The 27,541-nt window shown below is 38.9% G+C and overlaps 1 protein-coding gene across 1 annotated transcript; it reads left to right on the top strand.

Moving 5' to 3' along the window:
- The first annotated feature begins 11 nt into the window (after window positions 1-11).
- Window positions 12-27,341, top strand: SLC30A7 (solute carrier family 30 member 7). The gene is made up of 11 exons (XM_042030016.1): window positions 12-181; window positions 349-450; window positions 4,538-4,651; window positions 6,112-6,199; window positions 7,856-7,982; window positions 8,937-9,086; window positions 10,651-10,701; window positions 12,629-12,764; window positions 20,428-20,518; window positions 20,970-21,119; window positions 21,913-27,341. Exons 1-11 carry the CDS (start codon window positions 102-104, stop codon window positions 21,958-21,960), a joined length of 1,137 nt encoding a protein of 378 aa, XP_041885950.1. The 5' UTR covers window positions 12-101; the 3' UTR covers window positions 21,961-27,341.
- The last annotated feature ends 200 nt before the right edge of the window (window positions 27,342-27,541 follow it).

Here is a 27,541-nt window from a genome sequence, read left to right as displayed (position 1 = left end):
GCGGTGGCGGCCGGAAGCGGCGTGTGGGCCGGCCGGGCAGCGCTCCCGATCCGCCTGCCCGTTCTGCCGGCCCGGCGCGCCGCGGCTCCGCCACCGGAAAGATGCTGCCCCTCTCCATCAAGGACGATGAGTACAAGCCGCCCAGGCTCAACCTGCTCAGGAAGGTGTCGGGCTGGTTCAGGTGAGTGGCCCAGGGCGGGCGAGGCCGGGCGCTGCCGGCGCCGCGGCCGAGCCCCCGCGGAGGGGCTGTGCCGGCTGGTGCCGAGGCGCCTGGGCCGCCCGGCGAGCGGGTCCGGCCTCCTGGCGCTGTAGCGGCGGACGGTGACCCGCGGTGTGCTCCGTGCGCAGGTCTATCCTGGCGGACAAGACTTCCCGCAACCTCTTCTCCTTCCTCTGTCTCAACCTCTCCTTCGCCTTTGTGGAGCTGCTCTACGGCATCTGGAGTAACAGGTACTGGGGCGGGGGCGCGGCGGGGCGAGCGCGGCTGCAGCGCGCAGGAAGCGGCGCGTCCCGCCCGGCCAGTGCCACGTCTCCTCTCGGCGGGGCCGGGCCTCCTGGCTCGCCGTCCGGAGGGGCCGCTCGGCAGAGCCTGGGGGCGGCTGGGCAGCTTCCCCTGACTGGGACCGCTCTCGTGGGCAGCGACCGGTGCCGCCATCCCCTCTGCCGGGTCCCGGCGACGCGGGGGAGGCGCTCCGGCTGGCGGGCGCGACTCGACGCGTTGCGGAGGAATGCTGTTTGGAATTGCTGTTATGCTCGGTGCTTTGCTGAGGAGGAAGCCTGGCTTTGGCCTGATTTACGGGACTCGGGGGCTGTAGCTGCCGCTTGCCGCAGAGATCCTCTGTTGGGGAGTGTGGCTTCGTCTGTAGGTTGATTCCTGGATATCGCTGACTCAAACATCCTTGTCTCGAGGGCAAAACAGGAATTGATGGATCCTTGTATAGCTGAGCGGTACTTTACATAGCACAAAAATTCACAAGAGTGAAGAAAATGGAAGAGACTTGACTAAATTGCTCCTGAAAAATCTGTAGCAAAATAAAAGTGGAAATGCAGAATAACTTCAGTACTGGTGTACAGTATAAAGGTAGAGAACAGGCACTGGTGCCAGTATTTCCATCATGCTTCATTAGTGATAGAGAAGTTGTTTTATGATGATATTTCAGTCTCTGTTAATAGTTCAGTTCAGAGTGGACTGGCATGGAAACGTCATTTAGGTCCTGCAGTGTCCTCTTTACCAAAAGCTGTACTATAGACACAAATTACTGGAGCTCTTAAAAGTCTTGAGCGACTGCAGCATGTGAATTTGGAAACGGTTGCATCCTAATATTTGCCATGTTGTTCTGAATCTCTCAAATGACACTATAAAATCCTTAACCTTGATTACAGTAATTGCTACTGTGGCACCAGTGAGCATGCAGCGCTGTCATGGGTACAGACTATCTTGGCAGCACCCAGATAATTTTGAATGTGTTTGGTTTAGGCTTTGATGTTGATTCACTTTGCAATTGTGTGAGGGTTATTGTATGCATAGTTTGCCTATTTGAGTATGGATTTTTTTTCTAGTAACTCAGCAGATGTAAATATTTTTCTTAGCTGTTCTGATACAAAGAGCTTTGTGTTCATGTGACTTTGTTCTGATGTCTGTCTTTTTAAGTGTAACAATTTTTTTTGGTAGTATGACCATAAAAAGTCCTGTATATGAGAAAACTAAACTGAGAAACTTTAGTGACACTTAGAGAACTTTGTCACTGAAGAATCTGGCATATTGGAATTCAGAAGGCACTTACTTATTTTTGTTCATACTTGAGATTAAGAATTAGGATTTGCTGCATAGCCATTAGTTGAACCTTTCATTTGTATTTCAAGTCACTAGTGTTAAGTATCTCTAAGCCTAGATTTTGGGCTAGAACAAAACAGTGTGTTAGTAAGCACTTTAGTAGACAGGGGTAGCAGAGAACACAATGAGGAATGTCTTCAGTCAAAGCAGACAGGTCATGCCTTGGAAGAGCAAACATGTAACAAGCAAACAAGGAACCCCATAGGGAAAATTATTTTGTCATTTTGAAGACACAGTTCCATTGCCCTTACAGTTCTCCTGAGCTTTTGTTTGCCAAATAGGTTATTTCCTGAACTCACATAAGAGTGTTGTCCTTCCTCTGTCAGGCTTGGCGCTGCAACTACTTCTCTGGGGAGCCTGTTCTAGTGCTCAGCCACCTGCTGGGTGAAAAACCTTTTCCTAACGTCTAATCTAAACCTCCCCCGACTCAGCTTCATGCCTTTTCCTTGAGTTCTGTCACTGGTCACGAGTTTGCTGGCTGAGAGCTTGTTTGCTTGTTTAAGGTTGAAATTTGCTACATGTGCACATTTGTTTAATTTGATGTTAAACTAAATCAGCTGTGGAAGTGTCTTTATTTAGACACAGTGTGTCTGAGTACAGGGTTTCTACTAGTTTATACTCTGGATGATGTGTTTGGTTCTAACAGGAGTTCTTGCATGAATCCCATGTTGCTGTGGTTCACCGTATTGCTGGTCATTGACTGGATCACTTGATTACTTTAGTAATCACTTTGCACCCCTTTTTTCTAAGGTCTTGTTACTGTACAGGTCACTTTAAAAAAGCCTCAGATGAAATGAGATTGGTCTCTTACCAGTCTTCCTGCCATTTGTGCAGCTCAATCACTTGTAGCTGTACCTATGATACAGAGCATGGTTATGCCAGGAGGTGAATTGCATTGCAGATGCAGTCTGCTGACCCCTGCTGATAAATCCACATGCCTCTGGCCACCTGCAATTGTTAGCTTAGGTCTTGAAAGCAGTGCAGGTGTATTGGTGTTGCCCTTAAGGTAAGTCTTGCCTTAATGAGACTTGGCAGGTGTGAGCGCTGTGCCGTGATAACTTGCTGTATGATTTCTGGTTCTAGAACTTGTATGGGATTTTGTTAGAGTCGCAGTTCTTATACACTTCTCTTTCCCGGAAGGCTTTATAAAAGAAAAAAGAAAGAAAAAAACCCACCAAAACCCAAATACCTCAGAAAGCAGTAGCTCTCTCTGTTTAGCCATGCTTATTCCTTCCATTTCATAATCATTACAACTTAAGTTCCTGTCAGTAATTGCCTTCTACCTGAATATTTGATGTGCTTTGTGGTGTTTTTTTTTTCCTCACTGGATCTTCTTAACTGCTCAGAAACAAACCTAAAATGAGCTGTTTCCCTAAAGGTGTCACCTGGTTTTGGGAAGGGGGAAGATGTCACTAAACCCCTTTAAGAATTCAATAGCAAATTCCATTTTGGTGCTTTGTAGGCATCTAGCCTATGGGTCTTGTTATCAAGTTTGTTCAGAACAGCGTCATCTCTCCTGCTTCGGTGGCCATAGCACCTAAGGACAATTTACCATGCCATCATTCCTCTGCCTTATATGTTACAGTTGTGTGTATGTATAACTCTGTATATATCCATAAAGTATATATGTAACTATATAGAGCAAGACACTTGTTCTCTTTCCTCTCCTTCAAATCTACTTCCAGTGTTGAGTGTTTCATCTGGAACACTTAAGATTACTGTTGTAATTGTTTTCAGTAAGGCTGAAATGGTTTGGCTTTTTAATGTGAAGTGGTGGAATTTTGGCTAATGAAACTGTATTTGACTTCAATGTGAGTATGCAACTATCCTCTAGAACTTGTTAAACCAGTACTTGCTTCTTGTGCTTGAGTTTCCAAGAAGTAAGTTGTGTATGTAATGTATTTATTCTTGGATAACCAAATGACTGGGCAAATTGAACTTTTGGGACTATTGACTAACAAGTGCTCAACAGTACCTCTGTATCAAATGTCTTTTAAAATATGAAGCAATTTTTTTTTGTTTCAATGCATGTACTTCCCTGCAGACTTACAGAACCTGTTCATGAGTACTTTGGTAAACTTTGGCAACTCTTGTGTGTGGTGTTAACCCCAGTTTACCTGTAGCCTACAAACTGATACAAGTTCTACTGACTGGCTAACTCATGAACTAATTTAAGTTGCTTTGAACTTTTTAGCATGCTGTTTTCCTTTAACTGTGTTCGTCAATCAATATTGACATTGGTCTTTGAAATAAGCCTCTCAGCCTCTAATTCCTTCAGCCTCTAGATCTCAGAGGTGTGTATCTTCTAGTCAGTGCCTTGCCACTGCTAAGGCAAAGATTTAAGGTTGAATTATATTGATGAGAGATGTGGCTGTGGGTACATCTACTCCAGGGATTTTGGTTTGTGTCAGTGGAAACCACCTTTCACTATCACCAAAATCATATGCTAGGAGGATATTTTTGCCAAGCACTCTTCCAAAGTGCCTTCCCTAAGCTGACAAAAGCAGTTTTGGCATCATATTTTTGTTGGTGATGAAGTGTGGATGTCTCTTTCTCTTCTGTGCTAGCAAAACCATGCCTGAAGCTTAGAAACACAGTGTATTTTGCCAGTGTATAAAAGATTAATGTCTGTGGGGTTTTTTTTTATTTTTCATACTCAACATGTAGCATATGAAACATAACACTTTTCCTGTTCTCTTCCAGTTTAGGTCTAATATCAGATTCTTTTCATATGTTTTTTGACTGTACTGCTCTATTGGCTGGATTAGCAGCTTCAGTTATTTCAAAATGGAGGTCAAACGATGCTTTCTCATATGGGTAAGAAACTCCAGGCTGTTACCTTCATGTATTATAGTAAATGTTAGATAGTCACTTTTCACTGTACAAACAAAAGCTTTTTGCAGAATGTGGAAAAACTTTGTTGAAAGTGAAGGGTTTTTTAAGGTGAGCTATGTCAACATGTAAGTTAATATCCCACTAAAAAGGATAAAAATATGAGGGCATTGCTTTTGGGAAGAAGGTTTATCACTTCCAAGATCTCTCTGATCATGCTAGTGGAAACAAGTTACAGAGCAGAAAGTTGCCCTGCCTTGTCATGTTTTAATGGTACCAGTGAAGAACGAGCAGCCACATCCTGGGTTTGTCCTCACAGTGCAGTGAGGAGTGCGACAGTGATTCCCAGACTGCTGGTGTCCCACTCCTTCTTTGGAACAGGAAGTTACAGCTGAAAGGAGCTAAGTCTCAGTGATACTGCATTGGAGATTATAAACCAAGATCCTTGGAACCAGCAGGATTTGGGGGCTGTGACTGCCGTTAATACAGAGCCTCAAAGCTGAGGTGTGTCATCCCATACTGCCTTTGGTGGACTTACCTGCTGCAGCTGGCATTTGACAGGCACTTGGTTCCACTGAACGTTGCAATTGTGCCCCATAAAACAATACTGGTGGTACAATATTATTAATTGGTAATACTGACTAACAGCAAGTGAGTTGCAACATGGGCATTCCCCACAGCATTATTGACTTGAGTGTTAGCACTTAGCTTCAGCTGCCTTGCTTATGTATGAATCATATAGTTTGAAACTTAAAGCACAGTTTAATTTAGGTGGAAGCTCCAGTGTGCATAGAAATCAATTTAGAGAGAATCGTACCATGAACTAATTGCAGTGAAAGCAAGTTCTGTATTAATTACTGCTCAGCATTTAAACAGCTGGTGTTCCATTTATCAGATAACAGCCACACTTTGTTAAGTCTGATGTTTGCTACAGTGAAATTACATGTTATTCTAAGCTGGCAGTTTGTCATTGTCAAAATTTGATGTTAGAATGATTAATTTCTACTTAAAACTTTTACTAAAATTTCACCTTTGAGAGGGGAAGCAAATTAATATATGTCTGTTTAATATTAAACCTAACTTGACATCAGAAAATGTTGATTAGATTTCGCATGTTTATCTTAGTTTGTGGCTTCCAAATATGCGTTTATACCGTAACTTCGAGTAGATGTAATCTTAAATGGAAAGGTTTTGACACTGGAAGATTTCTTTCATCTAGGTCAGGGAATGGCTGATCTGGATCAGGTCTCTGTCAAAATACAACGTGGCCAGTTTTATATAGTCATCCATAATTTATATGCCATCTTCCATGTAGCAAATCCCTGTGTAATAAAACTGTTTGAGGGCTAGAAGATTGCACTCCAGTCTCTTAAGTTCGACTTCTAATTTTTAGCGTTTAAACGAAGGTGGTAATATCTGCTATTGCTTTTTTTTTTTTCTTGAAGGTATGTTCGAGCAGAAGTACTTGCTGGTTTTGTAAATGGTTTATTCCTCATCTTTACAGCATTCTTCATTTTTTCTGAAGGTGTTGAGGTATGTTATGAAATCAATTACACTATTTCATTCTATAATTAATATGGATAAACATTTCTATTTTTACTAGGAATAAATTATTGAAATTAATGAATTGAAAAATTAAATTATGTTCATAGTTGATTAAAAATCTGTGATTTGAACAGAGAATGGGGCCATCTGAAATTGCTGTTTCATGACAGAGAAGCCCAGCTTTTTCAGTTTATTGGTACTAGCTTCTTAAATAGTGTATTTTGTTTATGTGTAAAGATTCTGTGAGATGGAGCCTGTCCCTTTTTTTCATCCAGTTAAGGATATTTTAGAAGGATCTTCACTTCTCATTGTTAAAGAACAGATGAGGCCAAGAAAGAAAGGCCCAAACTAGTCATTCAGAGGAGAGAAGTTAGTCATAAGTAACATTCTGTGAGGTTGGACCAGCTTGTTAAAGAAAGACCACTGTTTTCCAAATCTTGAAGTCTGATATAAATGGCAAATAGTGATAGGTTAAACATTTACAAGGGCTTTTTTCTTGAATTTGTTTTACATGATGGTTCAGGTGATAATTTCAAGATTGAAATTTAGACATTAAGGGCAACATCAAGGATTAAGAGCTAATCAGCTTCAATTAATAATTTTACTTTTTAATGGGAAATACACTGTAAATTTGTTTAGACTTCTAGTTCAGAGTAAGTCTCTTGAATTTTCCTTTTGCTAACAGAGAATTGGGAAGAGCTTTCAGGAACATTTTTCTACATTGTTAGGCCTGTAAATACTTCACAATCAGTTAAAGCTGGGCTGAAATTGCCTAAAAGCCTGGGAAAACTTTACTCCAAATCTAGATACAGGAGCAAAACTTACTACAAAAATTAAAAACAATGACAGGGTCAAGGGCAATGTTGAAACATAATTCTCTTCCTGCTGATCTGAGCTCCCATGCTAAGTATTCTCTTTGCTTGTGAATCTCTCTCAGTTGCTTTAAAATTTTACATCTGCTAGAAGTTTTACTGTCTTGCTATTTACTGCCTGTACCTTTCATCCTTGCGGAGAGATGGTGAATGTTTTTCTCTTCTGCCAGTAGTAATTTACACTCATCAATACTTAGCTCCAGATGCAAATTGTATTAGGTCTATAATGTCTCATGGGGAAAAAAATTCCAGAGGAAGTAGGGTAAAAAAGAATTGAAAAAAAAAATCAATCTAGATTTGAGAACTTCTAAAAAATGTCATAATTTGTTCTCAGTCTTCATTTCATTGCCCTCATTGCCTCACCTTTCTAAGGAGAAAGGAAGAAATGGCATTCTAGTCTCTTGGAAGTCTTACAGATGGTGACTTAAGCAATCCACATACTGGAACAAACCTGAATGTTTTCAAATGGTGTTGAGCCACATCCCACAGCATAACTCAATCTTATGATAAAACTGAGCTAGACTCTTGAGAATATGCTACTGTACTTTCACAGCTTTAATAATAGAACTTTATTTTCAGACAGTGAGATTTGGTCTGTGTATCATCCCAAAAACCGAAAGCCCAGAATAATTTTAAAGTATGTCTATATATATGTTATGTATAAGAATGCTCCTGTATCTAAGTAGTTTTTTGGTGCCTTTTAATAACGTAAAGAGATTGTAAAACTCTATGTTTGCTTTTTGGTTTGTTTCATTTTATTTTTTTTTTTTAGAGAGCACTTGAGCCTCCCGATGTGCATCATGAGAGACTTCTTCCTGTTTCTATACTAGGATTCATTGTAAATCTCATAGGAATATTTGTTTTTCAGCATGGAGGTCACGGGCATTCACATGGCTCTGGTAGGATGTAACTTCCAGTACTGTTTCCTTTAGTGGCAGCCTGTGTTCCAGGACCTTATTAACCCCCAATGAGAACCCCAGTATTACATTTGATGTCTTGTTAATGGCAATCCTAGCCAAATGTGTTTGTGACCTCTTCTTGCATTGTTGACTTCTGTATTTTATTACTAGCCCTGGTGTGCCACTGTTGTACTTCTCATGTTAATATCCATTAACTGGAACACCTAGAAGTCCAGAATTTGCTTTCTGGAGTTAATGCACTCTTCTGCACCTTACTGAAAGAGATTTGCAGAGCATCTTTTTGGACAAATTTAAGCTGTACTTAAGCAAGGTTGTTGCTGGAAAATTTAGAAAACAGTATCTGAACCAAACTTTAAGCATGAGATGATTCTGCTTCAGATGCTTCTCAGCTTAGTGTCTTTTGAATTGAAATGCAGAATTTATTTGTCTAAATACACGTGGTAAACACTCTGGGGTTTTTTTCTGCAAAGCCTATGGGTCTCTCTTTGAGCTTAACATATAAACTTACATATACTGGTGAAAGAACATAGTCTTTGGTCTTTAAGCAGCAATCTAAGCTTGAATTTTTAATCTGTGAATGACAGTCAATTTCTGGTTTCTTAAAACAGCTATTTTTAAAGTGCTTATATTTAATTAGGTGTACATTTTTCAAATTATATTAAAAGTCTAGCACAAGTCTCAGAAGTGGGAATGTATAAAAGCACTTCTCAAATCTGGTGTATTTTATGTGTACATATATATATATAAAATAAGTCTGCACAGCAGAGCTGTAGATGACAAACAGCTTGTGTTAAGTTTCTTAACTTATTTAAAGGCATACTTTAAGATGACCTAAAAGATGAATAGGTTTGAGTTGCTGAGAAACAAATGTAAGTGTACTTGTATTCATCATTTATGTATTCATCATGCTCTGATGGTGATATTTGTTTATAGGGCACGAGCACAGCCATTCTCTATTTAACGGTGGTCTCAGCCATGGGCACAGTCACGGAAATCATGGGCACAGCCACGAACATAAACATTCCCATGGACACACTCATGGTCACGGCCATGGACACTCTCATGGTCAGGATTATTGTCATGGTAAGTACTGAGTTGATGTCACAGACCATCCTGACTCAGTCTAAATCTGCTATTAATAATTCACTGAAAAAAAAAAAAAGAGTGTGCTGGCAGCTTATTGTGATTATACCTGGATATAGCTTCATTAAATGTTTGGTGTGCTCTGCAACTAGTGTGTTTTGTGACTCATTTTGTGTTTCACTTGCAGTAATTTCAGTGTTAGTTTTTTAAAGATTTTGCTTTACCTCTGGTTTTTGAATGTTCACCGTAATGTTATGTGTTGGCAAAAGATGGAACAGCTGTATGCTATTGCAATATAGTGAAATTAGTTATTAAGTGCCCTGTTTCATTTTTTTCATTAAAATCAATAGAAAAAGTTAAACTGCTTTGCTGGTGTTCTCCATTTGAATAATTTTACAGCTCAAGATATTAGAAAAAATGAACCAATGAACTTTGGGTACTTAGGGATTGTTAGTTGTACTTGGTTTGTGATCTCAAGTGAGACTTTACCCATTTTGTGTAGTTGTAATCTGTTTTAAGATGGTTATGAAAAAGATACATGTTATGTTAGCTATGCTTAAATCTTTTCTATGAAGGCAAACAATCTGAGAAGAGACATTCATGCAAAATATGATCAGTAGCCCTCACTATGGGAGAAGAGATTGTGTAGATACCACCTATTTGAAACAGTGCAAATGAAAGCCTTGTGGTAATGCAGGGTTGTCAGTCCTTCCTGCCTAAGCTATAAGCTGGGAGCTGATGTGACTCAAAATGTGCACATTCAGAGCAGGGAATAGTGTGGGACGTGGCAGACAGGAGGTGAGAAAGAGTGTAAAAATATTTACTTATCCCTTCCCTGCTATTCTTAGAAAATTGGCATTTGTTTTCCAGTAGTTCTCCTGGAATTTGGTTGGAAAGCAGGAGTTGCCTGCTGCTGCCTCTTCCATACTTTCCCCATGGCCCTCACCCTTGTAGACCAGTGAATGTGGCTATCTGTTTTGTGCAATTTGGTGTTCAAATCATCTGTTGTGTAAATTATTGTATATCTTCACTAGAAGCCTTTTGCTATCCCTTAACAAGTTTTTCTTAAAATATCTTTCAGATTAATGCTACAGAGGCATTAATCTGCTTGGATGAGAAGATTTTTTACTTACTTCTTCTTTCTCCAAGTCTTATCCTTGTTGTCTTACATTAGGTATAAATGCTTGCTTAAGTGAAGTATTTCTGGTTAGCAGATTTATTTAAACCTACTCTTCTCACTTGTGTACATGACTTGGTTTCTTGAGGGGGTCTTATTTTGTTATATACTAGCAAGGTCTTCCCTGTCAGTTTGTTTTAATTAAGAACAAATGTATATTATTTATTTTTATATATACATAGGTAGAAATCTATTGTGTGAAGTGATGTTTTATTTTAAAAAATGCATTTTAAGACTTAATTGCTGCATTAAAAAACAATAGCTTGAGTAAAAGCTGGTCATTGTGAGCAGCCTCTGTTCAAGACATTTCCAAAAGGAAGAGTGTAACAGAAGGACCACTAGAGAGAGCCTTTGTCTAGGTTAATATGTCAATAATTGTCTTCACAGATGACCATTCTCTTGAAGTGATGGCTGGATCCAGCAAACAGATTTTACAAGGTATGATGAGAATAAGTATGATGGTTTATTGGTTTTATCAGTCTGCCTGCCTGGGTCTATCACACGTGTTTTAGAGGGTCCCTCTGGATAAATGCCACGTTTTTCTTAAAGGAGCTATTTAATGAAGTTCCATTCCCCCTGTAAATAGCTCTGCTGTACTCTGTGCATGACATGTCAAGACATTCACAGAAGTCTAAATGTAGTGCAGTGTCAACACAGTTTAAAAGAGACATCCCAAAAGTTGGGATTCGGCTTCTGTTATTGATGCTGAAAAATCAATGAAAAACTAGGAAAGAGTGGTTAAAAGCAGAAACCTAAGGAGCCTATTTGCAATATATGTTCTGTAACATGAAGAACAGTGTGATTAAGATAGAAGGTATTTAAAAAATGCAGATTGATATAATTGTTAAAGAGTACCTGAGCTTAAAATATGCATTTCATCAAGCTCTTAGAGTTGGTTTAGAGCAGATGGTAATGCATCTAAATTTCTTGAAGTAGAATTGGAGTCCCTGATCTCCTGAGCATTAGTTATGGATAATTTAGATGTTGGTTTTGATCTTTGGTTGGCTGTTTGTTGGTTTTGTTTTACTTTTTTTAAATGTTCGGAAGTTGAAGGGAGACAATTATGAGATGTAGGAGGTAGTAATTATTTGGCATACCCAAATGTACGTAGGGTTTTCTCTCATGGGATGATTTTCTGGCTTGTTTGTAGTCCTTGAAAAGGAAACATTTACACGTTCTTCCAGAATTTACAGTACACCATAGTATGTATATGTATACTCAGTACTTCAGTTGAAGATACTCAAAAGTCAGTCTTTTTGTGAAAGACTCATTTCAATTGAAGCATTTTAAAAAGACCTGGTTTTATTTTAATTTTTCAATACTGAGTGAAAAACCTCACCAAGTGATACAAAGTCCATCACTCTTGAGACAGTCACTCACAAGCAATTACCTCCCACCAGCAGATCACTGCCTAGGGAAGTCTGACCGACAGCTACTTGGAAAAGACAACACTCTAGTCTTACTGGGGAGCATGGTGTTGGGTGGTGTGGAATATCCCTCTGGTCCGTTTGGATCAGCTGGCCTGGCTGTGGTGCCCTCCCAGCATCTTGCCTGCCCCAGCTTTCTTGCTGTGGGGCTGTGAGAAACAGAAGGCCTTGGTGCAGGCTGCTTTGGAGAAACCTGGCTCTGTCCCAGCCAGACCCAGTACAAATGTAGACTTGGAGAAATCCCCAAAGAGCTGGTTTATAGTCGTGTGTTGTTTTTAGGAGAGGGGATTATCTGTCTGGAGAATTGCATTCAAGAAGCTGTTTCTGAATGACTTCCAGTCACTGCCAGCAGAGAGCTCCAAAGGCTAAACTTTGACTAGCTGCAAAGTATGTGTTTCTTTGTACTTGAAGGCAGTGTTATTCTTCAGAGTAAGAGTAAAGCTTTTCATGTCTGCAGCATAGTTTAATTCTCAAAACTATTTGTCTTGGATTTCTTTGCCAAGTAACTTCTAGAAGGTGTTGTCAGTTAAACATTAGCATGTGTCAAAGCTTCACAGAACTGTTTCTTTAACAGTCTGGCCATCTTATACAGTACTCACTACTGTAGGCATCAGGGACTATGAGTTTCTGTGCTATAATATGAGTGGGTATTGAATGAGAAAAGTCTAGCTGCAGCTGTTAATCACTGTTTAACTTAGTAGCCTTGCTATGAAATACTTATTACTGCTAAGTGCAGAAAAGAATGTAAATTCTTCAAATGGCCCTTATTCCACAAATACATTAAAATCTTTGCGTGTTGGACCCAAAACTGACCACAAATTTAACAAGTATAGATCGTATTATCTAGTTCTTGAGACTTCTTTTTGTAAAACATCTCTGAAATGCTGCATTAGCTTTAAGAATAGCAAGTTGTAATGGTATCACTTAATCTCTTACAGGTGTATTTCTGCACATTGTGGCAGACACGCTGGGAAGTATTGGTGTAATCATATCTGCTATACTGATGCAGAACTATGGTCTAATGATAGCAGATCCTATTTGTTCAATGCTGATAGCACTACTTATAGGTGTAAGGTAAGTGTTGCTATCACTGGTATTTGGTAGTATTTTTGATGCTAGTTACAGCAGAAATTACAGCTCAGAAGAAAAAGGGTTTTTGTTATGCTAATGACTTATAACATTTGCTTTTCTTCCAAGAGTGGTGTGTTACCTCTGTTCTATACAGCTGTTCTGGTGAGCTCTTACATGAGCTGTCTTTCTTTCCCTTTTCCTCAGCTACAACTTCAGCTCTTAAATCTGCATATTTTGTCCTTCTTTGCATAATAATACAAAAATGTCTTTCAGGTTCAAACTGTAGAAAGATTCATCTCTGTATTTAGTACATGCTTATATAAACCAGTGTACTCCAGTAAATGGAGCAGAATGCTTTCAGGGCAGCAGAGTTGAGACTGCTGGCACAGGATGTGCCCTTGTCCTTGACAAATCAAGGCTGGTAGGTTTTAATTTTGTTTTCTTACCTCAACAAGAACTTTTTATTTGTATTTGTACACTGAGACATCCTTATTCCTTTTAAGATCTGATGGAAATGCTTCAAGTACTCCTGGACAAGATCACTGTAAATGTGAAGCTATTTGGATTAGAGTGGTCAAGCAAATATTTCATTCAGTGATGCTATGAGGCTTTTTTGGCAGCAGTTTCAGTGGTGGCATAGGGTAGCATACCACAACTCCAGTTACAACCTAATAACTGAACACCTTTGTCTGTTCGGCAGTGGTGAGTGTCATCTGATGAACTGCAGCTGCTTATGCTCATACCATGTATGGCATGTTTATGACTTGTGCATGGCAGCATTCACAGGATTGTTGATGTGAATCTCCCTGTTCATTAGAGTAGGGCAGCAGGCTTCAGACACAACACCCACAGAACTGTCGGTGATAGAAATCACTATTAAATCACCACTTTAATATAAACTTCGGAGATTTTGACTTAAACATTCTGTAATTTCATAAATGACAAATTATTACAAACTACTTCTGTTACTGAAATCTCAGAAAATGGGAAAGAAAATGTGCATGTTTCCAAGGGGGAAGAAACTATTGCTGAGGTAGAGGTAGTGGCTGGCTAAAACACAGGTTTCCATACACTTTATATTTTAAGGGTCTAGCTTTGTGTACAGCAGAAAATACCATATGAATGACAATTCATTTTTTTCTTCCATTCATACAGTAGTTGAAATAACACTGAATTCCATAACAGAGGTGTCATAATAATGCTGTTGATAGGTTTTCTAGCACAGATAGAAGGAACATTTGAGACCCGTGTTCTATGCTGAAAATGCTGGAGGAGTTCAGTATTTGATGTGTTTTTTGATCTGATGCCAGACTTCAGCCTGTGATGTTATTTTGTTGGTCCTTGATACTATAAATGATCAGTAGAATAATTCTGCTATCAGTGCAGTCAGCTGCATCTTAGCTGATAGAAGCAAGCCTGCGTTTCTTGCAGACTGACACATCCTGGCACATCAGTGGAGCAAGCACTAATTGCAGGGTTGGGTGGTTTTGTGATGATATTTTGTTTTCTAAGCAGTCCAACAGACTTAACTATTGATGGTTTTGCTTGAAATGCACTTTAAGATTATAAATTAGATAACTGGCAGTTTCAGATGGATATTGAGAACTTGAGTGCCTTTCTATGGTGTTTGACTTTAGTAATCTTCATTTACACTTCTGGACAAAAAACCACTGTTAATTTTGCCTATTCTTCACTATGCTGTGTTTGAAGTGTTCTTTAAGAATTAGCACAAAAAGATTTTCAGATTTTCCCATAAGGTGATCTTCTGTAACAGTAATATGGGAGCCCAGGTGATGCTTGCTAGGATATATAATAGTTTTGTACTTAATCTTTTACAGTCACCTAAATCTAACCTAGAGAAAAAAATTTACTGAAGTGCTGTGAAATTTGAAATTTGAGGGGAATAACACTGCAGAAATACTTTAAACTGGTCATGGCAAGAGCTATGTCTAGTTCAGGGTGTGAGGGGGATTTTGCGTTTTGTTTGTTTGGGTTTTTTTAATTGTCTGTCTGCTCATGGGATACCTGTGGGTTTGAGGTGGGAAGGACATAATTTTTTGGGGTAAATCTGGCTTCAGATTAAATAATTGTCTGCTGTTTCAAATGAATATTTGTCAATTTTGTTTGTATCCCTTTTACTAGTTAAACCAACTAGGTAAAGTGGAGTAAGAGCATGTGTGTGCCCCATCAAGCAGACCCCATCCACGGGTGTTTAAAAATCAGGATCTGTTCTGTAATCAGGATCTTTGTGGCTGTAATAAAAGAAGCATAGTTTTGAGCCAGAAATGCAAAAGCCAGTCTGATAAAGTCATTCAAAAGTTTTAATGGTTTTTGGGGACTTTGCCGTAGTTGGAACTGTATTCTCCAAGTTACTGCTTAATGGTCTGAGTTTGACTTACAGAGTGTGCAGGGTATGAGTAGGGGGTAGGTTAGATCCAGGATTCCTGTTTTTCTCTTGTCTTGTTGGGGGTTTTTGTTGTTGTGGGGTTTGTTTTAGTTTGGTTTTGTTTAGGGTTTTGGTTTTTAATCTGTATTCTTTCTATGATACTTTTGTATAAAAAGAAGGAATAAAGGCAGAACAGAAATCCTTATTCTCTTTTATGGAACTATGTCTGGTGAACTGATAGCATATCAAATCTGTTGGATGAGAATGCAAAGGAAAATCACGGTTCTTAATCTAGGATTGCTTGTGTCTATGTGAGATAACTGTTCATTCGTTTTCGATTGAGTGTTTGCTTGCTTCAGTGTTGGGCAGCTCTCCCTGGTTTATTCAAGCCTTGCCTGCTCCTATTAGTGGGTCCTCTCCATTCAGTTGTTTGAAATGATGGCCACGCTTGCAAAAGAAATCACAAAAATACCTGTATAAGATGACTGAAAAACTTACTGGGGCAGTGTAAAGCTGTACAGACTCCACGTTGTAACCTGTTTTATCTTGTGTAAGTGCAGAAGGGTTAAGAAATGCTTCTTCAGAGAAGTCAAGCAGTGCGTTTAAATCAAATGGTTGAGCCTTTTTGTGGACAACATCTCTAATTAGTGCAAATTGTCAGCTGCTGACACAGTTGCTCTGTTGCTCTTGTGATCCTCTGCTAAGACTGCTCTAGGGTGACATTCTCTGCCTAACTCCTCGTGAGTTAGCACAGAACATTCTGACTGCCCAGTGAAAATCCTGTGTGGGATCTGAATTTTCCTGGATGCAACCACTAATATCTAATGACTCTTTCTTTGATTATTCTCTACTATCTTATGCAAGTAAAGCATAAATAGGACATGCTTAAAATAGACAAGTCTGTCTTACCACCATTTAAATTTTTTTTTTAACAAAAGCTTGACTATTTTATTGTAGTTCAGGCTGGCACTCTTCAAGATTTTTCCAAGGTGTTGTCCACATAATTATATATGCATTGAATCAATAAACAATTTCTCAAGTCTCTAAACTGCTTTCAATATTTAAAACTAAATATTCATTTAGTTTTTAAACTTGGTATTCTAAGCCTTATTCTGAAATGTTGAAGCAATTTTAGTATTTCAGTCAGCTATGTGAAACTAGTCACCATGCAAAAGCCACAACTGGTATAAATCAAGTTTGTCCTAAACCACTATTAGACCCACATGTTTCTAGAAAGGCACAGTAGACTAAATCTGATACTAGATTGCATAGAGCATGCAGACTGCATATTAAGTGGTCAAAGAAATGAGGCAATTTACTTCAGTCATTTAGTGAAGTTGTTTCCACGGGTTACATAATTTTTTGCATAAAATCTAGAGCTGCTTGAACATGATACAATATGAAAGAGCTTCAGGGGAGGGTGTGCCAGTAACATTTGGGGTCTTTCATGTTTGAGGCATAACGGTATAAAAAAAATTACTTTTTTTTAATGAAGTGCTGCATTCACTAAGATTCAGAAGGAACTTTCTATAGCAAAACTCCTCCAAACTAGTATGTTTACTGGTGGTGTTATTTTAAGCCATTTTTGCTAAATGTCAAGCACTACCTTTATTTACAGGGTAATGGTACCTGTCAGCCTTGCTTGAGAATCAAGGTGCTACATTGTTATGAGAACAAAGAATTCAAAATCAGTAAAGCAAATGTTAAACCTGTGGTCTTTGTCTTAAGCAAAGCTTGTAGTCTGATTAAAATTGCCATTGCCTAATAAAAAAATTTTATTAAAGTTCTGAACTAGGCCAACACTCTTCACACTGAGGATATGGATGGTGGCTGGGGAAAAACCCAGAATTTGGAAATCTGGCTGCAGATGTTGAGCTATGGTATTTGAAGAACCATAGCTGGTCTTGATCCTTAGCAATGTTTGTTTACCTTCCATGAAACCTGTCACAAATACCTTCTATTTTCTGTAGTGCTGAGAGCACTGAATGAATTTCCTGCTGTGCTCTGCATGCAATGTCTGTGTAAAGGGTTCTTTACCCAGAGTTGTTTTCAGCTTTGCAGTCCAAGATCATGACAATGGCAGGGTCTTGCTAGCTATGCCTACAGAAACAGTGGCACAAACAGGATGGCACTGGAAGGGGTATGAGTAGTATCTGAATGTGATGCAGGTTAATTAAGAGTTTGATGCTTTCACTCTTAATTTTTAATCAATCCATGTGTAGTAGTGGCAGGCTGGATTTATCATGTTCATCTCAATAGTTAGTTTGTTTTTATTTGTTGGAACACCTTTCACTTCTTCTGTAACAGTTTGTGTGGGAATGTGATGTGCTGTAACATTAGCTGCCTTTGCTTTTCTGGCTTTTGTAGAGAGTATGTTTTTAACCCAAATCTTGCTGTGGGTTGGTGCCTCTTTCAAATTTTATTGTCTTGTAAAAGAGTGTGATATTTTAGATTTAAGGCTTGGTAATCAGAAAGCAATGGAATTGTCTCTAATAGCAAAGCTTACTGACTGCTTATGCATGAGAATGCTTTCCACTTGGTGACAATTCAGCATTATTTGTTTTCCTCAATAATCTTATAAATTAAAACAAACAAGGGGGGAAGCACCAGTGCAATAGTTGCTGTGGAGGCAGCCGCATGGTTTTTTTTCACTAATGATGAAGCCAAAAAAAAGAGAGAGCTTGGTCAAAGTCTCTAACCATATTTTCAGCCTGCTTGGTTTTGTCATCTTCCCTAACGTTTTCTTCAGTCACATGAAATGGAACTGATATTTCTAGTGCCTCTTAGTGATTAAGTAATACTGGTTTTAGTTAATGTTTGAGAAAAGAGCATACTCTCTGGAGTCTTGGTTTTTAAATTAAAGGTTTTATACTTCAGTAATATGCATGAAACAATGGAAAACATCAGGCGTCATAAAACAGGATTCTGTTGTTTGTTGTGTTAGTTTGGCTTACAGTAAGACTACCACGTAAGTTAGTATCCCTTGGATGCAGAGGGGCATCCATGTCCTTCTTTGCTCTGAACAGCATTTGTGAGGGCCTGTCCCATCACTGCAGCCGTCTTTTGGCCTTTTCAGCTTTGCAAAAGATAAACTTTGTATCTGAACACTGGCTCTAAGATAGAGGAAGAAGGTGTGACCCGGGTTGTGCGTCAACTTTCACTGACAGCATCAAGCCACATCCTGGTTTACCTCTATTCTTTGGACTTTCAAGGTGTTCTTAGCCTGTCTCTTCAAATCTACTTGACAATTAATTTCTCTTCCATCAGATAATGTACAACAGTTTTATTAAATGATGTAAATAAGTTGTACAAATTAGACATTTTTGTTAGCTTTCTTTCATGGCTTTTCTCACTTTTAGTGGTATGTTTCAATAAAAAGGCAGATTACTACGTTCTCTATTCTTTTAGTTGATTCCCTGGGAAAATAATATGCAGCCTGTATGTGTGTGGTTTTTGAAACCTTTGGATGCATAAGTTACAGAGGCTTTGTTAAATTTATGGGAATGGAGTCAGTGTTCAAAATTCTTGCATTCAGTTTGCATCCTGAACTTGTGTATTGGTCTTTCAAGGTTTTTATTAAGAAGCAAGCGTGCATTTTAAATAGGGAGTTAAACTGAAATCAATTCAGCAGTGGAGTATGTTGGCAGCTCCACCTCCCTTTGATGTAGTGCTTGTGACATGGACATTATTTAGTGAGATGGGTTCATTAATAAGAGAACCTTTTTTCCCTAAACTTCTGTAATCCACTGTAGAATGTGACACTCCAATTAAGCTTCCTTTAGACAGATTGACAGTTATTGCATTGCTAACTGTTTGTCTTGGTGACAGGTCCAGTTCAGGCAACTCCTGGTCCTAATGCTTGCCCCTAATTGCTTCTATCTCTGAACCGATGCCTCGGTGGCAGTGCAAACGTGGGAGGCCATGTGCTAGAGAGCACCAGGCAGTGAATTTGGCTAGAACAAGCATTGTGCCTGCAAGAAGACTTAATTTTAGGGTGGTGGTTTTTCCAGGGGTTCATTAGACAAGAGTCACGCAGCCTCTTGCTCCCTCCCATCCCTGGCCAGGGTTTAACCAGGGAGTGAGCTGAGCAGTCCATCAGCCAGCACTGCTCCCATGTTCAAATGGAAACACCTCTTTTAAAATGGTTAGGTCATTTGTTCACATCTGCAAATACACAGCTGGTCTGTGCTGTGCATTCCACATCACTTCATGAGATTTTAAACAAAGCTTCTGCAGTGTCCTTTAACAGCTGGTCCAGTTAATCTCTTACAAACGTTTTAGGTGTGCTTTTAATCCCATAACTCCAGGTAGTGTAGCTGTGATGCCAGTGCTGAACTCTGAAATGCAGCTTAAAATTTCTGAAATACATAATCACTTTCGGTCCAGAGTGTTAGGTGACTTGTATGCTCTTGAAATTAAATTGCTCTTTGAGCTTCAGTGTTGGGCTACAGATATATGTCATCCACTTGAAAATTTTAGGATGTGCTACTGAACCAGACATGATGCACTACACCTCAACAAAAAAATCACCATGCTGAATGCTTAATAAGAGTATAACCTTTTAGTGGTAGCTTCAGGGCATAGGCTTACTGGTCTCCTGGTTTTATTAAAAAACAAAAAGTAATAATGACAAAAAAGGGTATTAAATGTCTTCTTAGTTTGCTGATTAAACAAGACTATTTAGCCAGGAGGGAACCTCTAATTGCTTCCAAATGTTTAACCCTTGAGCTTGGATGAGACCCTACACTTAGTTTACTTCAAGAATATGCCAAGTTGTCTGTTTCTGACAAAATAACTCTGTTGTAGCTGGACTGTTCCACAATAATTTTGTTTTATGATTGCCCCATTATTATCTTAGTTCATAAGAAAAATATGCCTTAACCCAAACACAGAGGCAAACCCCATTTCAGTTGAGTATTTTTATGGTTGTTTGTGAATGATTTGCCATTGAAGTTGGTTTTGAGCTATACAGCTGCTTTGTTGTATAACTTCCAAGACACTAAGAGATTTCCTCTCAAATCCCGTGATTAAACCATTAATCTTTTGTGACTAGCCACTAGTTAACTCTGTGGAAACTGTGAGAGAGAAATAGTCTTGCCTTTGATAGGACACCATAGCAATTTTGTCAATGCTTTTATTTTCTGTACTGGTATTTCATGGCAACTTTCTCAGCTTCTGGTGGAAGAACTGAAGAAAAATTTTTCAGCATTAAGGAACCTTAGGTTGCTCCTTGCACCTTTTGAAAAAGTAATAATAGCTAATTTCCTTTTTTCTTTCTAGTATTGTTCCACTTTTAAAAGAATCCATTGGGATTTTGATGCAGAGAACTCCTCCTTCTCTGGAAAATGCCCTGCCTCAGTGCTACCAGAGGGTGAGCTGTTAAGCTGTTTTTGCTCTGACTGATCAAGCTGCTGACTGACTGAGCTTCAGCTGTGTGTATGTTTCATGGCAAAATTCCCACATTTGCAAAAAGAGCAGTTTTAATTGAATGCCATCTCAAATCCAGTAACTGACTTTTCTCTCTTGAACACCTCTATTTTCAGAAATGGTTTCAGTAAAACACATGTAGAATGTAAATGCAGCAGAGTACAAAATCACAACACATACACAAAATCATCACACAGACACAAATCCTCTGTATGTTTTCATCTTCCTTACAATAACAGAGATAGTAATAAGAAGTTCTGGTAAAAGATCACAAAATGCCCAGTGAACTAGAAGTAAAAGAATGCATTGGCTTTTATAATATTTTCTATAAAAAAAACATAGTACAGACAAATATTTTCTGAAATACACTTTCTAAAATTTGCCTCTATTTTTAGGTGCAGCAGTTGCAAGGAGTTTACAGTTTACATGATCCACATTTCTGGACCCTCTGTACTGATGTTTACATAGGGACTTTGAAGTTATTAGTAGCTCCCGATGCTGATGGAAGGTGGATTCTAAGCCAGACTCACAATATTTTTACTCAGGTATGTCTTATCAGTAGAAATCACATCTCAAAGTGTAAATTGCTTGTCATGTGATGTGATGTAATTCTTATCAGGAAAGGTTGAATATTTCTGAGTTTGGTATCTGTTTTGAAAAGCTTCTCTGCTCCAGCTGTATAGAACGATCTCAAAATACTCAGTTGTGTAGATGGAATTACTGTACCTCTCTGCATTAGTTTTTCATGCCACTTTATGGAAATAACAGATGTAATTGTCTCAGGTGTATCCAGTTTGGTTGATCTATATTGACCTATAAGGAACTAAGAAAATAGATGAGGCTTCTCTTAGCTTAGGGTTTCTCACAACAGACTGGACCTACTCAAAGCTACTCATTGGCTGCTTGCACATGTGATGGCTTTCTGGATAAAATCATAATGTAGAACTGGTTTGAACAAGTCCCACGTTACGCTCTTGTGCTTAGCTCCATTTTAACCTGACAGTTCTTCAAGCAGCTTGCTTTTCAGGAAGTGGCACAAAAGAAAGTAAGAAGTGCTTTTGTGCAGCTTCACGTGTGGCAGTTATTTAGGATGAATCAGAAGAGGTAATAATGGCAAAGCTAATGTTAATACATCATTATGTGTGTGCACTTGACTGTGTGAAGAACTCCTTACTCATCCCATGCTCTCTGAGTGATGTGCTAAATGTAGGAGATGAATTACAGAAAAATAAGACATTGAGGTTTTTTGCTAGGTCACTTACTGATGTGGGCTGATGTTCAGGACAGCAAGCTGCTTTGGCTTTACAGCATTTTTAACCCTCCTTCCCTTTTCCACAGGCAGGAGTAAGGCAGCTTTACATACAGATTGATGTTGCAGCCATGTAGTGAACTTCTGGAATGGTGCTGTTGGACCAAAGTTTTCAGTACTGTACTGGTGTACCAACACTTCTTGAAACAGAGCCTGCCTCCACCACGTCTGGAATCGACTGAATAGATTTCTGCCCTCAGGCTATGGATGGAGTTCACTTCTAAGGAGTAAATATTGAATGAATGTTATGGACTTCGGGTCTTGTTTTTTTGGGGGCCCCTAAACTCGTAAGTTTTTGAGGGTTTTTTACTTAATAAGATTGTGGTACTGGAAACCCTGTCATGTCTTCAGTAAAGCTGCTGAAACCACTGCTCATTCCCATAAAACCAGTGTTATCAACAATTGGAAACTTGTTTTGTAGACAATGTCACAATGGCTGACATGCTTCAATATAATTGTATGTTTGTACAATTGTTTGTACTTTGCAAACTTAATGAACCAAACCATATTGGGTTTCAAAGTGCCTTTTATATCAGGAGAGCTATTTGCCAGCATAAATACAGAGCATCAAAGGGTTTTATTACTTTTACAAGTAATCTTGTATGCAGTCTGATTATTTACTAGTGATGTATGCGGGGGGGTTGTGTACTTGCATAACTGTAGATGTTAGACTTCCATTATATTTGCATCTTACCAGACAGAAAAATTCTAAATGTAAAAGACAAAGCTATTGTGAAGAGACTTGCTTCTGAGACAAGCTGGGTATTTTGTTGCACATGTCTTGTGAAAATTATTTTAGTCAAAATATCAGATTTAACTCCACTTCTTAGTCTCTTCATACTGTTGAGAGTAATGAGACATTACATGATGCTGCTCATGGGCACAATGGGCAGTTGAAGGAGGATGCTGGTGATGGAAGAAATGCTTGAAGTTTTTTATTTTCGAAATTATGTGGTGGAAAAAACTAAATCCTGAAATTGTGAAAGCTTAAGTCTCCTTGATTTTAATAGGTTGTAATAATTTTTATTAAAGTGATCAAATTCAAATTTTGCCTTTCCAAATACTGAAAATGGTTGTTTCTGGTGGTTATACCTGAAATGGAAATAAGGACCACATTTCATGTTGTTTAAGCTTATGCTTTTTCCAGGTTGACAAATCTTACATCTTTGACTATTTTACTGTAGCCTTGTATGTTTTCATAGGGGAGAATGTTCTCAGTGCAGTAAGGGTTATTAGATTTGGGTTTTTTCCAGAAACACTTGTCTGTCATATATTTTCTAGCATTTATAGTCATTTCACTCAGATATCTGAGTGTCTTTTTCAAAAGCAATCTGCTATGCTTGGTATTACAGATGATAGTTCCACTATGCTGTAGTAGTTCACTTAGTAATGGAAGACTTTTTAAGAGGACATTTTACAAAGAGAACATGGTGGAGTAAAAAGCAAGACAGGCATTCTTCCGAGAAATCATAGCTTCCACTGATTGGTATGGGTTTTCTATTAATTTTGGTACCTGTTAAAGGTAATAGTAAAATCAAGGCCCTGAGAAGCTGACAATGTCTGTGTAGTAAGTGCTAGGCACTATGAAATTACTGAAGATTGATTTGCAGAAATGGTTTGTTTGCCACTGATATTGTTGAATTCATCACAGGTATTAAGAGTTTCTTGCATTCATTCTGTTGTTCCTATATAGCACCTGATTTCTTTTTATGTGAAAACACAACACTTGCCAAATTTGATACGTGATTCCTGAATTTTCCAGTTGAGATTTTGAAACATGAATGTTGATTTTGTCCATATCTTGGGGGTGTACTCTTGTGCTTGGAACTGGAAACCGGGTGCAAAATAAATGGCACCTGGTTTAAAAATGGTACAAAGTCACCTATAATATTGGTTTTAATCTTTGCAGTCTCTTCCAGTCTTCAGATCCTTCCATTGCCTATTTCTGATCCTGTTTGTTTTCCCTGCAGACGCAGGTGCAGTGTCCTCCCAGCAGGCTGCATGTTCCACATCTCTCTTCCCTGGCCTCCTGCCTGGCACTCTGTCAGGCTCTCTCCCTGTCCCACCTGGAAGATGCTCTGCCAGGCCCAGAGTTCCTGACTGAAAGGTGGAAGTTACATGGCATGGGGTGGGGTGCAGCAATCTGTTGAGCAGATTTGAGCGCTGCAGTTTAAGATACCGTGTGCATGTATGTTCACAGACAAGGTGATTAAAATCTGGCTGTGATTATAGGGTGGAGGTACTGTTTTGTAGTGTGGTGCATATAGACTGCTGCTTGCTGGCTGCCAGAGGATTTCCTCATTTATAATAGTTACTGTTACTGCTATTTGAGGCTAGAGAAGATCAATTGATACCACTTTAAAGGCAAGCACCAGACAGATGCATTGCAATTCTGTCATGATCCAAGAGCAGGCTTTGGTTTAAGTCATCTTTATACCAGCATGTTTCAGGACAGACTATTCCAGGACTTGTTGAAATACTGTAGTCCTGCCCAAGTTGCTGAGCTTTGCCACTATTTTAGTTTCTTAATGAAAAGTTTCCAAGTGAGAACCTGGCAGAGTGGCAGTTTGTTTGGTGGTGCTGATGGTATTCTTTTAAATGTACATCTGCAAACTTTTTTAATATGGGAAATGGAGTGAAACAGCCTATAAGCCTGTTGAATTATTTTAATAACTTTTTGCTTATTATGATTTAGCTGATTGTTGGAAGCATATGTACAAGTCTGAGTTTTCTAGCTAAGAAAGATAGCACTTCATTATGTTTAAACTTAAAGAAATGAATCATTTATTTGTCAAATATAATTGGGGATAGTGTAGAGAAGTTAGATTCAAAATAGACTTTAAGCCTTTTTAGGCTTTCTGATAAAGGGTAAGCATCACAAAATTCTGCAAAACACAGTGTATGACATGTTTAGTCAGTAACTGCAGTCACATCTAGTATGGCAGTAAACAAGGGACATCTGATTTTTTTTTTTTTTCACCTACTAAGGGGATACTTGCTCAGGTTTTAGGAGAGTACAAAACATGCAGTTGAAAGCACAGTTTTCCTTACCCTAAAAGCCAAAGCACCATTATTTGTGTTTTGCTAATTACTTAACACTGGCTGCTTATGTAACACTTTGCTATTGACACTTTATTGGAGATGCAAGGCATGATTTAAACAAAGACTTGTGTGAATGATGGACATCCAGAGATGGATGAATGTCTGCAGATCATGTGCTAAAACTCAGCTTCCTTGTATCCACCACTGAGTTTTGAATCAAGTTTTTAAAGTGTGGTTTTCTCATGTTCTCTTGTAGCTCATACTTTCTGTGCTTTTGCTGGTCTGTCTTTGTGGGTTATTTTTTTCTGTGACTGAAACCAGTAACTTAAAACCCTATTGTTCCAAAGACCAAGCCTGCAAACTGCATGATTCTTAACACACCTACAGCAAAAAAGAAGATAAAACAAATGTTACAGAGTGTCTGTGTTAAAATGCCTCCATGTTTTTTGTGCTAAGTAACAGTGGAAAACTCTTAGGAATACACACAGTAAGGACTGGTCCTTTATAGGCTAATTGGGTAAGTCTACAGCTCTGGATGGACTGGCTCCTTACATCAGGAGGGTCCCCACAGAGAGCTGAGTTACTCGTGTGATTTGCTACCCTAAGATGAAAAGTAAATAAATGACTCTGCTTTTTGTGTAATAATGCTTACTAAAGCGAAAGTTTAGTTGCGTCATCAGTAAAAGCTGCTGACACTATTTTTACACAAAAATTGAAGCTGCTACTAATAAAATAGACCTTAGTGACTTAACAGTCGTAATTTACTTTTTTTTTAAGAAGTAAAGCAGCATTTAAAGGTGAAGGTAGGCTAACGGTTTCTCTTTTTAACTGTTGTAAGCGAACCTGTTTTGGGAATATAAACAAGACACAAGAGGGGAGAAGCTGCTGCTGAATTGCAGTTTTCTACCCTCTGCACACAGTCTGCAAACAAATTGTAAAGTCCATGGCTTTTCTTTCACAGTGCAGATTTCAGTTGCAGTTACACAGTGCAGATGTTCAGTTGCATGCTTCTATAAAATGCACTTATCCTTCTTCATGAAACAAGGTCTCTAAATACCAGTTCAGAGCAACAATTTTAGTTAATAATTAAACCCTGTCCTGTTTTCTCCAGCAGCCATCAGACTGCCACTCACTACAGTTCTTGGCTATCCCACCCCTTTAAACAGGTTTTTCTTTTTCTTTTTTCTTTTTCATTTCTCTCTGATCCTCAGTACAGACTCAATAGTTATTTCCTCCTTTACAGTTCTGTGAAAATCCCTATCTGCAGCTTGCTGGGGTTCCCTTTTGGATTTGTCCCCGTTCAGGCTTTGTTGCAATGCCTGCCCCTGTTGGGACTTCCTTGGCCAGACACTGCTATAATGTGAAGCAATGCCAGCCATGCTGCGCCTGGCACGTGAAGACTGAGTCTTGCTGTGTGCAAATACTGCTCAATCTACTCGTCTGTCTCAGTGAGCCACAAAAGGTTCCTGCCTGTGTGGTAATTTGGCGGAAATAATGTGTAAAAGGAGCTGGGTATTTCACTTCCCATGTGCATTGGAGCCTCTCACATGTATGCTGGGATCTTGTACAAGAGTTAAGTGAATCGCTACAGTATCTTGGCTGAAGTGTGAAATAATGTGAATGAAGCAATTGCCAAAGTCATTCCTGGTACCATACAGCATATTGCTTGCCTTTACCTTTAAATTACAGGAATTACTCTTAGCAGTGAGCTTCAGTTGAATAGCAATGTGTGTGAAAGCACCTGTGAAGAAATCTTGCAGGTAACACAAGGCAGCTCACTAAAATTCTGAAGACTATGTATGATTTTGTTCTGGAATGCTAATGTTAGTAGCTTAGCCACGGCTTGTCCCAAGTGCAATATTAAGAAATTTTTAATGTAATCTTTTCTACTTGAATACAGTCTATATAAAATGTTAACTATCCTATATTGCTGAAAAGATATGGGATCAAATGTCTTTCCAATAAATCTTCAGTTTTAAAAAAAATATGCATATAGGTCTGCTTTGTTCTCATCATACTGTGAAGAATAATTGAAATAGCAACCATCATCATCTACTAGCTGATTTAAAGAGAATTCTTGTAGTCTGTTTGCTGAGACTTGGCTGGAGGTTAATTGTGGTTGCTGCAGTTGAGTCCAGCCCTTCATAAATGCTAGCAGAAATCCAGTTCTATTTTATGTTGCAGTCTTCTGAAATAAGAAATTCTGTGCAGCTTTTCACCCTGTTTCACCAGCTGTCCAACAGGAAAGTTCTTGGTTTTCTTTGGTTTAAAGCATTCTCACCTGTCTGTATTTACTCTCCCAAGGCAAACATGGACACAGACCTAAAAGGTTTTGCACACTAATGTTGTGTATTGGTAAGAGAACTCCTAAGTTCCTGGAAAATTGAAAAGCGAAATTTAACATCTAATGCACTTATTACAGTGTATGCAGTAAGTTTGGTTAATGCACTACAGCAAGTGCTGCCACACAGATACCTGGTACTCTTCTTACCCTAATCAGCAGCCCAAGACTGATGTGGATGTCAATGACCTGAATCAAAGATTTAAAAGTTTCTGGAGGTGTCTGCATGGTAGAAGCTGATACCAGCAGGTGCAGTTTGCAGCCTCGGGTAGAAG

Source organism: Corvus kubaryi, unplaced genomic scaffold, assembly GCF_017639235.1.
Source record: "Corvus kubaryi isolate FWS band 111438036 unplaced genomic scaffold, C.kubaryi_AGA036_p1.0 37334, whole genome shotgun sequence".
In the NCBI taxonomy this organism is placed as follows: domain Eukaryota; kingdom Metazoa; phylum Chordata; class Aves; order Passeriformes; family Corvidae; genus Corvus; species Corvus kubaryi.
Note: the sequence above shows the minus strand (reverse complement) of the source record. Positions and strands in the feature narration are given on the sequence as shown.

Coding starts and splice junctions, on each gene's coding strand:
- SLC30A7 (XM_042030016.1), top strand. CDS start 102: ATGCTGCCCCTCTCCATCAAGGACGATGAGTACAAGCCGCCCAGGCTC. Junction 182..348: donor AAGGTGTCGGGCTGGTTCAG/GTGAGTGGCCCA, acceptor CTCCGTGCGCAG/GTCTATCCTGGCGGACAAGA. Junction 9,087..10,650: donor TGGTCAGGATTATTGTCATG/GTAAGTACTGAG, acceptor TTGTCTTCACAG/ATGACCATTCTCTTGAAGTG.